Raw genomic sequence first — 14,034 nt, 5'->3', positions numbered from 1 at the left:
TAAGGCCAGTCTAGCTAGACTGCAAAGTAAATGCCCTGTCTCTGGGTAAGAGCTTACTGCTCTCTAGGAGGAAACAAGTTCAATTCCTAGCATCTACACTGGGTGACTCATAGCTAACTTCAGCTCCAGGGGATCCAAGTCTCTCTTTTAACCTCAGAGGTGGCATGCACACAAAAATAAAAATAAAATAGCCTTGGGGGTTGGAGAGATGGCTCAGTAGTTAAGAGCAGTGACAGCTCTTCCAGAGGACCCAGGTTTAATTCCCAGCACCCACATGACAGCTCACAACTGTAACTTAAGTTTAAGGGGATCTGACACCTTCATAGCAATGCACATAAAGTTAAACAGATTGTTTTTTTTTTAATATTTATTTATTTATTATATTATGTGTATAGCATTCCTTCCACGTGTGCCTGCAAGCCAGAAGGGGGCGCCAGGTCTCATTATAGATGGCTGTAAGCCACCATGTGGTTGCTGGGAATTGAACTCAGGACCTCTGGAAGAGCAGTCAGTGCTCTTAACCTCTGAGCCATCTCTCCAGCCCCTAAACAGATTGTTTTAAAAAATAAGTAAAATAGTCTTTAAAACAGGAGCTCTACTGGGCCGTGATGGCACATGTTAATCCCAGGACTCAGCAGGTGGATCTCTGAGTTCAAGGCCAGCTTGGTCTGCGTAGTGACTTCCAGGACAGCCAGGGCTATACAGAATAACCCAAAGCCGGGCGGTGGTGGTGCACACCTTTAATCCTAGCACTCAGGAGGCAGAGGCAGGCGGATCTCTGTGAGTTCGAGACCAGCCTGGTCTACAAGAGCTAGATCCAGGACAGACTCCAAAACCACAGAGAAACCCAGTCTCGAAAAAACCAAAAAAAAAAAAATAAAAAGATAGTTGGGACTGGAGAGATGGTTCAGTGGCTGTGAGCACTTTTGCTCTTCCAGGGAACCCGAGTTCCAGGACAGCCAGGGCTGTGTAGAGAAACCCTGTCTCAAACAAATCAAAAATAAAACTAAGCAAAAAGCATGCATTTAGTCAAATTGTTGTATTGCATAACTTCATAATAAAAGTGTGAGCTCTTCCGGGAATCTAATAAATACATGATCAAAAGGAACCCTCTGCGATGTTTTCATTATATAGTTGTGTATGTGTTTGTCATGCCAGAGGACAACTATCAGGAGTTGGTTCTCTCTTCCTCCATGTAGGTTCTTGAGATTTGAGGTCAGGTCATCAAGCTTGTTTGTCAAGCACCTGCTGAACTTTCTCTCAGGCCCAGAATTTGAGTTTCTAATCCTCCTGTTTCCACCGCTGAGGGCTGGGATTACTGCCTGGCTTGGACCACCACATCCTGTTTGGTTGGGTTTTTGAAACGGGGATTTCTCTTAGTCCTGACTGTCCTTGAACTTGCTCTGTAGACCAGGCTGGCCTCTAACTCAGAGTTCTACCTGCTTCTGCCTGCTGAGTGCTAGGATTAAAGGCGTGCTCCACCACCACCCAAGCACATTCTGTTTTTCTGTGGTGCTGTAGAGAAAACCCAGGACTTCATGCGTGCTATCTAGCCCTTCTGGGTTTGGGTTTGATTTTTTAGGTTTTTTGTTTTGTTTTGTTTTTCGAGACAGGGTTTCTTTGTAGCTTCGTAGCCTATCCTGGAACTTGGTCTTGTAGACCAGGCTGGCCCAGAACTCACAGAGGTCCACTTGCCTCTGCCTCCCGAGTGCTGGGGTTAGAGGCGTGCACCAACAGTTCTTTGATTTTAACTAAAGCTCTCCAGGCTGTCCTCAAGTTCATGGTGCTCCTCCTACCTCAGTCTTCAGAAGGCAGTGTTACAGAAGCAAGCCATCCCTCCCACCATACCTGAGGGTGCTTTAATTATCATTATTATTACTATACATTTCGTGTAGACACGAATGCCACAGAATGCACGTGTGAGTCGGTATGGCTTCTGGGAATTATTTTTCTCTTTCTACCATGTTGGTCCTGGATATCCAACTCATGTCAAACTTGGGGCACCTTTACCCACTGGGTCATCTTGGTGACCCCAGGGTTCTTGTTTTGTTTTCTTTTGAGACAGGGTTTCTCTGTGTGTTCTTGGCTGTCCTGTAGCTCTGTTGACTAGGCTGGCCTTGAACTCACAGAGATCCGAGATCCGCCTGCCTCTGCCTTGGGAGTGCTGGGATTGAAGGTGTGCGGGTTCCTCTCTCTACCTTTCTGCCATGGTTCCACATGGAATTTACATCTGGGCATACATGCTAACCCGGTATATTGGATGGGACTGGCAGGGGGTCTGAGGAGAAGCAGGAGTATTTGCACAGGTGGTCTGGAATGTCTTCCAGGCCAACCTGTTAAGAATAATATATCTTACCTTCAGCCTTCCTGACGCTATTTCAACTTGTGTTGACAACTGTGTTAATGGACGCGGTCTCTTTAAGAACTGGTTAGGTGGCCCGCCCTCTAAAGGAATCAGGAGGAAGGGAGTCATGTGACTCTGAGCCTCTTCCGCTGAGTTAAACTCCAAGCGGCTGTATGTGCTGCTGTTGGGAACCTTACTGGGGCTGGGTACCCTGTGCCCCAACCCCATGGCTCCTTTTGAGTCTTGTGTGTGCAGCTCCATTTGGCCTGCTGGGAGAAGAGACTCGCCAGGTAAGAGTTCTGGAATTAACGTAATAGATGCTTCCAGAAATACAACCTTTCTACAATGACTGGAATCTGGGGCAACGAAGGGGTGGAGGGTGGATGCAAGAGAGGAGTGACCCCAGAGAGCCAGCATGGAGCCATGAGTGATGGGAAGGACTGTGGAGGAGAGAATGCATGCCGGCTTCCTGCCTTCTGGTGACGTCAAGCCATCAGAGCCCAGCAACAGGGAAGTTTGGGGATTTAAAAAGCCTTCTCAGGCCTAAGCCTTGATCGCCTCACCGAGGTCAGGGTAATCGTGGGATCTACCCTATTTCTTCTCAACCCTACATCTGCCCCTGATTCCAGGATTCCTCAATTTCCACACATCCCTCTTGCCTAGGCCTCAAAGGCCCTTGCCGTCCCTGGCATTGCCCAGGTCCTGTCCTCCACCCACAAACTGCGTCTTAGCCTGTGACCATCCCTGATCTTGTTCTCTCCATCCCACAATCCCATGTTCTAGGTATATATGGAGGTTATTTCCGGTGGATCAAATCCCCAGAACCTGCTTCATATCAGGGCAGTGGGCACCAACTCCACCCTGCACTATGTATGGGGCACCCTAGGGCCTCCAGCTGTGGTGCTGGCGGCCACCAACACCACGCAGAGTGTCCTGAGTGTCAACTGGAGTCTCCTGCTGTCTCCTGATCCCGATGGGGGTCTAATGGTGCTCCCCAAGAACAGCATCCAGTTTTCTTCTGCTCTTGTCTTCACCAGGGTGAGGGGGCCGAAAGCTCAGAGGGAAGAACACAGGGACCAATTTCCTTCTACCCAAAGGGAGAGGGGAGGGCTAAGGACAGGGTGGGTGGAGTGGGAGCGATCTGCAGGAGAATGTCGGAGGGAGGCGAGCCCAATTCCACTCCACCCTGTCCCCAGCTGCTTGAATTTGACAGCACCAAGGTCTCCGAAGGGGCAGCCCAGCCCTCAGGAAAGCAATACCCTCCCTACTCCTTGGCTGAGTTCTCCTGGAACAGCTCCTGGGACCGCACCACTCTGAGCTCCGCTTTCCAAGGCCACCCTATAGATGACCCTACTGGAGCATTTGCCAATGGCAGCCTGGCCTTCAAGGTGAGGTTGTGGGGAAGGAACTCAGAAGGCTGATCTGTGAGATGGGAGTATCCTTCAAGCACCATTCTCTTCACGTGGCCTCCTCCTCCTCCCTAGGTCCAGGCCTTTTCGGGATCTGGCCGACCTGCCCAGCCCCCTCGCCTCCTGCACAGCGCAGACGCCTGCCAGCTAGAAGTTGCCCTGGTTGGAGCGTCTCCTCGTGGAAACCACTCCTTGTTTGGCCTAGAAGTGGCCACCTTGGATACTGGCCTTGGCTGCCCTTCCGTGAAAGAGCTGCACTCCATCGACGATGAGTACGCACCTGCTGTCTTCCAGGTCCGGTCTCCACGGGGAGTAGACGGCTGGGAATATGAAGCGGGATCCTGTTAGCATCCCAGAAAACCAACCAACCATTTATTACTTTTTAAAAAACGTGTTATTTTGCATGTGTGTTTGCAGGTGTGTATAGGTTCCTGTGGTGGCAAGAAGTGGGCATCAGATACCCTGGGGCTGGAATTACAAATGGTTGTGAGCCTCCTGACGTGGGTGCTGGAAGCTGGATTTTGGTTTTCTGCAAGAGCAGCAAGCCCTCGGTCACTGAGCCATCATTCCAGCTGCTACTGTCCCCCCTTTTTTTATAAAGATATTTATTAATTATGTATACAGCATTCTACTTGCATGTGTCCCTGCAGGCCAGAAGAGGGCACCAGATTTTATTACAGATGGTTGTGAGCCATCATGTGGTTGCTGGGAATTGAACTCAGAACCTCTGGAAGAACAGTCAGTGCTCTTAACCTCTGAGCCATCTCTTCAGCCCCATTGCCTCTTATTTTTTAAAAGATTTTGTTTGTTTGTTTGTTTGTTGTTTTGTTTTTAATCGGGTCTCCCTATATAGTTCTTTTTTTTAAAAAATATTTACTTATTTATTATATATACAATATTCTGTCTGTGCGTATGTCTGCAGGCCAGAAGAGGGCACCAGACCTCATTACAGATGGTTGTGAGCCACCATGTGGTTGCTGGGAATTGAACTCAGGGCCTTTGGAAGGGCAGGCAATGCTCTTAACCACTGAGCCATCTCTCCAGCCCCTCCCTATAGAGTTCTGATTGACCTAGAACTCTTGCTATCTAGATCAGGCTGGCCTTGAACTTACAGAGGTTCATCTGCTTTTACCTCCTGAGAGCTGGGATTAAATGCACGCACCACCACATATGGTCCCCGTTTATTAACAATACTCTGTCTGGATGCTTTTAGTGTTGTGTTGTACTGATGTATCACCTGACATCTCTGCCCTCCAAGGAAGCAGGCAAAAGCAGTGCTTCATGGTCTTCAGATGGGATTCTCTGTGACCCGGGGCCCAGAGGGAGCAATGGCAGAAGAGCAAGGCTGTGACTCTGCTCATCTCTCTACTCTATGTAGAGAGGACTGGGCCCTGCCACAACCGGCCATGCCCATCCTAGAACGACACTTAGCACTGGGGACGCTTGCTGGCCTCATTGTAGTAATCTGGGAGAGGCTGGCACAGGTGGGTCCATCTCTCTGCCTCCGTGGCCTTTCTCTCCAGCTGGACCAGTTGTTGTGGGACTCTTCACCATCTGGCTTCATGCAATGGCGACCAGTGGCTTTCTCTCAGAAGCAGCGGGGTCGAGAATCAGCCCTCCCCTGCCAGGTGTCCTCCCTTAACTACACCTTGGCACATTCGCTCCCTCGCTCACCTGTTGTCCAAGCCTTCTTTGGGTCCCAGAAAAACTTCTGTGCCTTCACTCTGACATTTGGGGCTCCCACAGGCCCTGGCTACTGGGACGAATACTACCTCTCCTGGTAAGAGCCAAGGATTTGGGGAGGTCAATGTGGAGAAGGGCTGAGCCCCTCAGCCTTCCTTCCTAAGCTTGCTTACCTCCTTTTTTTAAAACCTTCTTGCTCTAGGTCAATGCTTCTGGGAGTGGGTGTCCCTCCAGTGGACTCCTTATCTCCACTGGTCCTCGGAATCATGGCAGTGGCCCTGGGAACTCCAGGGCTCCTGTTGCTGGGGGGAGGCCTGTTTCTGCTGCTGCGACACAAGCCGTATTCTGAGTACCAGTCCATCAACTGAACTGCAGATGGAGGGGCAGGACCACATGCCTTGCTGTGCCTCACACCTTGGAGGGGAGAGGGGCAGTGTTGTCATTTGCTTTTCTGCAGAACCTCAAAAGCCAGCCTCAGCTTACTGGGGCTCCCTGGGAGAAGCTAGAATTACTGGGAAAAGGAAGGGCCCCCTTGATGTTCCTTCTCTGTCATTTACCACTCTCCTTTCCCTTGGGTAAGACTTGAAGGCCTACAGTGAGCGACTGGTTGGCTGCCCTAAGGTGCATGAAATAGACATATTTTTCCCAAAAAAGATTTCAACTTCTCTCTTATTTTTAAATGAGATTTATGTATTTTATATGTGTGAATATTTTGCCTGCTTGTGTGGATGTGCACTGCGTTTGTATGTGCGTGCACAAGAGACAGAGAGAGTATTGCCTGTGGAGGTCAAAAGAAGGCACTAGATCCCCTGGAACTGGAGTTACAGATGGTTGTAAACCACCATACAGGTAACAGGGATTGAACCAGGGTCCTTTGCTAGAACAAGTGCTCCTAACCACGGAGCCATCCATGTCTCCAGTCCAGATTCCGATCTCTTTCTCTTTTTGAGACAGGGTTTCTCTGTGTAGCCCTGGCTGTCCTGGAACTCACTCTGTAGACCAGGCCGGCCTTAAACTCAGAGATCCCCTGGCCTTTACCTCCCAAGCGCCAAGATTAAAGGCCTGTGCCACCATGCCAGGCTAGGTCCAGCAAATGGGAAGATTGAGAGACAGACTTCCAAGGCAATAGGCAATTTCTATTCGAGGGCACATTTTATCGCCAATCCTAGTGGTCTCTCCCCAAGCCTCTTGTGAAGCACCCTCCACCCCTTGATCTTGATGCCAGGAGGTGACTTATGTCCTGGGGGTGGGGACGTTAGCAGGAAGAACGAGCCATGGGAAGCAGGCCATGATTTATTACATACTCGCACATACATACTGGACAAGTAGTCATTGCCATCCCAGCCACTACATGGGAATCCATCCACAGTTCTTTTGGAGGTTTCATCTCTCTGCCACCCCAAATCCCCACACACACCTTTTTTTAAAACCTTGGTACTAAGCCGGGCGGTAGTGGCGCACGCCTTTAATCCCAGCACTTGGGAGGCAGAGGCAGGCGGATCTCTGTGAGTTCGAGACCAGCCTGGTCTACAAGAGCTAGTTCCAGGACAGGCTCCAAAACCACAGAGAAACCCTGTCTCGAAAAACCAAAAAAAAAAAACAAAACAAAACAAAACAAAAAAAAACCCCTTAGTACTTCTTGGAAGTTTGCAAAGTGGAAGGAACCCATGTAGGCTGGGAGGAGGAAGGTCACAGCTTGACCGAGACAGGCCCCTTAGGAAGGCTTTCACCTCATGTCAAAGATGGCGAAGTCCTTGTCTGATGAGAACCAACCTCTACGCTTGGGCTTAGGCAGACAGTTCAGGTTGGCCTGTGGTTCTACACCTCTGGTCCACGGGAAGCTGGGACCTTAGCTTTGGCTTGGCACGGTGGAGGGCTGCCCAAAAAGGAGTATATTTCTCCAGTCTCTGCCTTAGGCTCTCTCACTCCAGGGGTACAGCACAACTAGGAGAGAACTGGGGTGTCTGGGCTCCTTTGGATGGGGCCCCTAAGTAGCAAGGTACCTCCCATCTAAGGTCTATGATCCGGGCAAAGGCCAGGCCTGCAACTGTTTCAGGGAGGTGCTGAAAGACCCCTACACAGCCCTAGGGCAGCTCAGCCCCATGAGCGTGACCTGTAGTCGGAGAGGGATCGAACGTGGTCTGGATAGTCCAAGCGGCTCTCCGAGGCAGTGAGCATGCGCTCCGGCTCCACCATGAACATGTAGTAGAGGTTCCACATCAGCATGGCCAACAGCGGCAGGAAAGTCAGCCCGTAGCCGAAGCCTCGGAAGGAGCGCCCGACAGCAAAGGTCAGCCAGTAAATCAGCCTGTGGGAGCATGACAAAGGTTATCGACTCTCCAGGGCCCAGCTGGCTAAATCTCAGAAGCAGACAGCGGGAGACCAGTTGGGAGCGGGTGCCAAGACTGGTACTGACTGCTACAAACATCCGGTTTATATGTATTGAACATACAATGTTTACTTTCCCACACCTCTGAAGTGAGAATATTATTCCCTGTCTTCTCTTTTATTTACTATTTAAAATTAAAGTGAGTCAAATTAATTTCATTTTAATTAAATTACAACTAAATGTTCATTTATGTGATTTACAGATTTTCAGGCCAGTGTGGGCTACATTTTGAGATCCTGTCTCAATAAAATAAAATTTAGGCCGGGCGGTGGTGGTGCACACCTTTAATCCTAGCACTCAGGAGGCAGAGGCAGGAGGATCTCTGTGAGTTCGAGGCCAGCCTGGTCTACAAGAGCTAGTTCGAGGACAGGCTCCAAAGCCACAGAGAAACCCTGTCTCGAAAAACCAAAAAAAAAAAAAAAAAAAAAAAAAAAAAGAGCTAGTTCTAGGACAGGAACCAAAAAGCTACGGAGAAACCCTGTCTCGAAAATCCAAAAAAATAAAAAAATAAAAATAAAATAAAATTCACTGATGACTCAAATTGAATTAAAGAAAAGTGGTGCGGCCGTGAGGGTGACCTGGCCTCTGGGTAGAAAGTGCTGCTCACCGCCAGGCAGACTTCCTGCCCGCTGGAGTGGGCTCCAAGGGTCCCAGCCTTTAACCACTAGATGAGGAGGCTGCTCAAGTGCAGTAACTCATCTGTGTTGTCCACGGCTGAACCATGAAGGTCGGGGTCAGGGCAGTCTATTTATTTGTTTCTTTATTTCATATCACTTTATTTTATTTTTCAAGGCAGGGTTTCTCTGTGTAGCCCTGGCTGTTCTGGAACTCACTCTGTACACCAGGCTGGCCTCAAACGCAGAGATTCACCTGCGAGACAAGGTCGTAGTTGTGTTGTGCTGGTTGACCCAGAACTCACTATGCAATTCAGGTTGACTTGAACTCTTGTCTCAGCCCCCTAAGTACTGTGATTGCAGACCCGAGTGAGCTACTACATCAGCTTTAGGGCAGTTTCCAGCACTGCGTAATAAAGAACTTTCATGGGGCAGTGGCATTGCAGCCTTTAACCTCAGCACTCGGAAGGTAGAGGCGGGTGGATCTCTGTGAGTTCGAGGCCAGCCTGGTCTAGGACAGTGAGGGCTGTTACATAGAAATACCCTGTCTCAGAAAAAGAGAAAGAAAGAAAGGAAGGAAGGAAGGAAGGAAGGAAGGAAGGAAGGAAGGAAGGAAGGAAAAAGAAACAAAGAAAAAAAGAGAACTTTCTAGCAATTAGAATGCTTAAACCTGGAAGGGGGTGTGGTGGTGATCCCAGCACTGGAGAGGGTGAGACAGGAGGATTACCAAGAGTTTGTGTTCAGGCTGCATGGTGAGATGGTGACTGCCTCAATCAAAATAAAGCAGAAAATGTCGCACATAGCCAATTTTTAAAGCTTTTTGACTAGAGTGTCACAGACTAGAGGAGTACCTTCAGGGGACGCACTAAATTCCACCTGAGGTTATAGGATGGTCAGTCCTGTGCTTAGATGAGTCTCCGTACCAAAGTAAACAGCATTCAGAAGCTCCCTATTGGCACACCTCTGAGAGCAGCTTCTGAAGGAGAAGGGAGCTGAGCGCCTGCTTCCCAGTGAAGACAGGTGTGCGCGCAGAAATCCTCAGACTTCCTTCCGTTCTCCAGACCTTCAGCCCCTGGAGGTTCTGGCACTTTCACTTCCTCACGCCTCCCCAACCGTGGCCACCACAGCCCCTACTCACCGAGATACTGCAAACAGACCAGTGAGCAGAGGCAGCAGTTTGAGGGTGTCCTGGGGCAGATAGGTGGAAAGCACGGCCAGGTTAAAGAAGTAGAGGATGAAGAGCTGCACGGACTGGGCCACGTACTGCCGGTGGATCTCTACTTCCCGCCGCGGCTCTCCAAAGGGCCGGAGGGCGGAGAAGCACAGCAGGCTCAGGCCGTACACTAGGAGCCCTGCAGGGGAGGAAGCACGGGGGTCAGAAACGGCAGGCCCAGGCCGGCTCCTGGGTCAACACTGCAGAGAGATCACAACCGCTCTCTGGAAGAGAGGGAGCAGAGTGCCAGGTTTGAGGTGCCCTGAACGGTTCCAACAGAATGAAGAGAAAGTACCCTAACCAAGTCTCTGTAGTTCTCTTCCCAGGTGACCCTTCTCCACCGCCCAGACTCACCTAGTACGATAGGGAAGGTGGCAAAGACCCCACAGCGTAGGGTGTAGATCAAGCGGGAACTCATGGTGGGCAGCCTCGGAGCGTCGAAGGGCAGGAAGGCGTAAGCTCCATACAGCAGGCAGGGGAAGAAAATGAGAGCAGCAGCCACCGAGGCTACAGCCCTCAGCGCCTCGCGGCCTCCACAGCTCCCGCAGCCCCCACAAGACCGGCCAGGAGGTCTCACAACTGCCTCAGCCCACTTGCGCTCTGGAAGCTCATGGTGGCTGAGTCGGGTTGGCAGGAAATTCCTACGCTCAGCCTGTCCGGCCTTACGATGCACAATGCACTCCTCCTGCGGCCTCCGCTCAATGCACTGTAAATCAATGGGCACGAAGGCCCTAACTGACTTCTCAGGGAGCAAACTGGCATCATCTTTGAGCGGTTCCTCCGACTTAGGGAGCGGTTCCTCCGACTTAGGGAGTGGTTCCAACTCTAAGGGCTCTGGTTCAATATCTCGCCAGCCTGGGGGATCTGGAAGCGGAACGATGTACTGGGGGTCAGTTCCCCAAGGCAAAGTCGCGGCTTCACTGATAGTGCTGTCTGGACCATCCTCGGGCCCCTCTCTGACTGTAGGGGAACCAACTGAAGACCCCAGTCTGAGAGACTCAGCTCCAGGGGACTCAGTCCCATCTTCTCCCTCCAGCTGCCGGTCAGTGGGGGCTAAAGCTCGTGGTAAGCTCTTCTCTGGAGCCTCAGGTGCCTTCATTTCCAGCAGGGCCAGTGTCTCCGGTTCTGTCATCGTGAGGCTTCAGTTCTGAGGTCTACCCCAAGGTGATATCATCCTAAAGGGAGTGGGGTAAGTTCTGTGAAAATACCTTGTCTTCTCGCCCCAGGACAGTTCCTCAAACTGGATCGCACCAGGGCAGCCGGCCTCATGGGACTCTAGGGAGAACACAGTGCGGAGGAAGGTGTTGAGACAGAGGGCGGTGGCAGCGGCAGGGCTAAGGGTGAGTCAGGGGGCACAAGCCCTGGCAGCTGTGACCTCAGCCTACGCCTACACCTGCCTTCTACGCTCTCCACCAAAACCCCCGGATTCATGGCCATGGAACGGGAGGAACTTCTTTACAACTGAGAATCATTCTATGGAGAAACTGCCCCTTCACCCTTCCACTTGCCCTTTGCCCTGCAGATCTCGGCCTGGAACTCTGTTAGCAGCTGATACCAGTGGCCAGATACTCAGTTCCTTAGTCCCCAGTCCAGAAACCAGTCATTTTCTGAACTCCCCCACCCCTGCCAGTCTCACCCAATTCAACAGGGCTGGGCCCCACTCAGACTTCCAGCTCTAGTGCGGCTGTTCCCTTGTCTTTCTTTCCTCCTTGCCACTCTCCAGTTCACTGTTTCTGGTCTGGGCTCTTTTTCCTCTTTCACCTCTAGGGCCCCTCTTACCCCGGCCCTTTGGACCCAAGATACCCTCTTACTTTCCATCCACGGAGAGGGAGAGACGAGGATCCCCAGAAAGGAACTGCCCGGCTCCTACCTGGCTCTGCAAGTATTTCCCAGTCTCCCTCCCCTTACCTGTGTCTCCAAACCTGTCTGACCAGAGCAGGTGGGGCTCAGATTAAAGGCGCAGGCCCTGCCCTACAGAACCTGCCAGTTGACAGAGCTCTACAGGAGGAGGGCATCCTATTTCAAAGTAAGGGTGCAGCTGGACACTGAGGCGTGGATGTTAGATGTTCTGGATGTGTAAGAGCTTCCAGGCCAGGAAAGCATCAGGGAAAACATGGGTTTGTATGCCAAAGGGTACTTAGAGGAAGTTGGGAAAAAGATGATATTTGCAAATTTGTTCATTCTGTAAATGTTTATTGAGTATCTGTTATTAATAATGTGCTATTCAGCTGGGAGAAGGTTGCACACACCTTTAATCCCAACACTGGGAGGCAGATGCAGGAGGATCCCTGAGTTCAAGGCCAGCCTGGTCTACGGAGAGAGTTCCAGGACAGGCTCCAAAGCTACAGAGAAACACAACACAAAATCACACTGAATCAGTGTGAGAATTTCAGTAGGGAAAGCTTCTTTAAAGTGACATTTAGGGGTTGGAGAGATGGCTTAGAGGTTAGGAGCACTGGCTATTCTTCCAGAGGTCCTGAGTTAATTTTCCAGCAACCACATGGTGGCTTGCTGTCATTTGTACTGAGATCTGGTGCTGGTGCCTCTTCTAGCGTGTAGGCATGCATTCCAGAACACTGTACATAAGAAATTTTCAAAAGTTGAAACCCAGTGGTCGTTCAGGTTTCTGACTGATCCTTGTAGAGGAACAGCAAGCCAAAGCCCAGCAGATGGATAAGACCAAGCTGTTTCAGAAACAAAAGGAAGGCTTGCTGGCCCAGAGCCAGGAGCATAGCAGTATATACACATACAGGACCCCAGACACCTTAGCTTAGGTTTATGGTTAGGGCTGGCAAAATGGCTCATTAGGTAAGGGTACTTACCGCCAAGTCTAATTATCTGAATTTGATCTCTAGGAACTACATTGTGGTTTTTTTTTTTCCTTTCTGAAGCTAAGGACCAAACCCAGGGCCTTGCACTTGCTAGGCAAGCCCTCTACCACTGAGCTAAATCCCCAACCCCTAGGAACTACATTGTGGAAGGAGAAAAGGGACTTCCCCAAGTTCTCTGTCAACCACAGGTGTGCCGTGGTGGAACACATGCCACCACACATATACACGCGGAATACCTGAATCTAGTGTCTCTGGTGGCCACTGCCCCTCCCCCAGCAGCCATCAACTTCTAGTGCTTCTATCCACACCCATGCCTGGACTCCATGCAGTCATGGGTGTTCAGTTCCTGTGTGCAACCATTCTGTCGTGTCTGGAAAATACTGTCTAGATGCAGCGCTCTGCTACCTCAGGCTCTTAAAACCTTTTCACTGCTCCTCTTCCTCCATCATTTCTGTGTCTTGGGGTAGCCGTCCTAACTAATTCGTTTTTATTTGACGTGCATTGGTGTTTTGCCTGCGTGTATGTCTGTCTGCGTGAGGGTGTCGGATCCCCTGGAACTGGAGTTACAAAAGGTTGTGAGCTCATGTAGGTGCTGGGAATTGGATGCGGGTTCTCTGGAAGAGCAGCTAGTGCTCTTAACCACTGAGCCTGTTAGGCCCAGATCACAGAATCCCCCAAAACCAACTAGGAGACCGAGTCCTGTATGTAAAAGCAGAGCCTTTATTCTTACACAAGTTTGCAAACTCGGACTCTCTGTGTGTCCAGCGTACTGGAGTGATGGGAGAGCCCCAGCTCAGTTAGGGTTGGGCACAGGTGAGGGTGAGGGATCTCTAAGGTTCAGGACCCCAATTGGCTGACATTTGTCTAGGGGTTTCCTGGTGAAAAGCTATGGGTGTGTGCTGGCAGGTGATCCTATCTACAAGAGTTGGAATGTTAGGAATTTCCTTTGGATGATCTGTTCCTAGGTGGTCTCAGTTTGTGGTGTTTCTCGGAAGCAGGTATTGCCTTTGGTTTGTAAACTATTGAGACTCAGGTTCTCCAGCCTCCAGTTGTCCCATTTAGAGCTGAGCACTCCATTCTCTCTTTTTTTCTTCCCTTGAAACTAATTTTTTTTTAAAAAAAAAAATCTCATTTTATCAAGGGGTGGGGCATGCCCTGGAGCGCGCGTGCCCGAGTGGATTCACCTTACACCACGTGGGTTCCAGGGGTCGAGCTTAGGCTGGCCGCAAGCGCCTTTATCCGCTGAGTCACCTCGCCAAGGCGCTCTTTTTAAAAAATTTATCTATTTTTTGAAACAGGGTCTCGCTAGGTAATCGGGCTGGGAACTTGCCGCAGGCTGCTTAGGCTCCCTAAGTGGTAGGACGTTAAGTCTGCTCTAGTACGCCCGGTTTCTCTGACATCTTTGACAAAAACTGTCCCTCAAGGACTTTAGAGTGGCCCAGCAGAAGCCACGCTGCCCAGAGTAAGTCCGAGGAACTTCCCGGAGAGAAAACAATTTTTCGCGAGATTTGGTGGAGCGGTCACTGATCCGCAGTTTTGCGGCAGCTATCG

General features: G+C 50.5%; 2 protein-coding genes across 2 annotated transcripts; one reads left to right on the top strand and one right to left on the bottom strand.

Moving 5' to 3' along the window:
- Positions 1-2,481: 2,481 nt before the first annotated feature.
- Positions 2,482-7,978, top strand: Glmp (glycosylated lysosomal membrane protein). The gene is made up of 6 exons (XM_075978603.1): positions 2,482-2,634; positions 3,128-3,382; positions 3,541-3,732; positions 3,829-4,047; positions 5,277-5,533; positions 5,639-7,978. Exons 1-6 carry the CDS (start codon positions 2,518-2,520, stop codon positions 5,802-5,804), a joined length of 1,206 nt encoding a protein of 401 aa, XP_075834718.1. The 5' UTR covers positions 2,482-2,517; the 3' UTR covers positions 5,805-7,978.
- Positions 7,531-10,921, bottom strand: Tmem79 (transmembrane protein 79). Its single transcript, XM_075978604.1, has 3 exons — positions 10,007-10,921; positions 9,578-9,791; positions 7,531-7,744 (listed from the first exon to the last, which is right to left on the bottom strand). Exons 1-3 carry the CDS (start codon positions 10,782-10,784, stop codon positions 7,531-7,533), a joined length of 1,206 nt encoding a protein of 401 aa, XP_075834719.1. The 5' UTR covers positions 10,785-10,921.
- Between the last annotated feature and the right edge of the window lie 3,113 nt (positions 10,922-14,034).

This window comes from Microtus pennsylvanicus, chromosome 7, assembly GCF_037038515.1.
Source record: "Microtus pennsylvanicus isolate mMicPen1 chromosome 7, mMicPen1.hap1, whole genome shotgun sequence".
NCBI classification, from domain to species: Eukaryota; Metazoa; Chordata; class Mammalia; order Rodentia; family Cricetidae; genus Microtus; species Microtus pennsylvanicus.
This window is presented reverse-complemented; position numbering and strand designations above follow the sequence as displayed.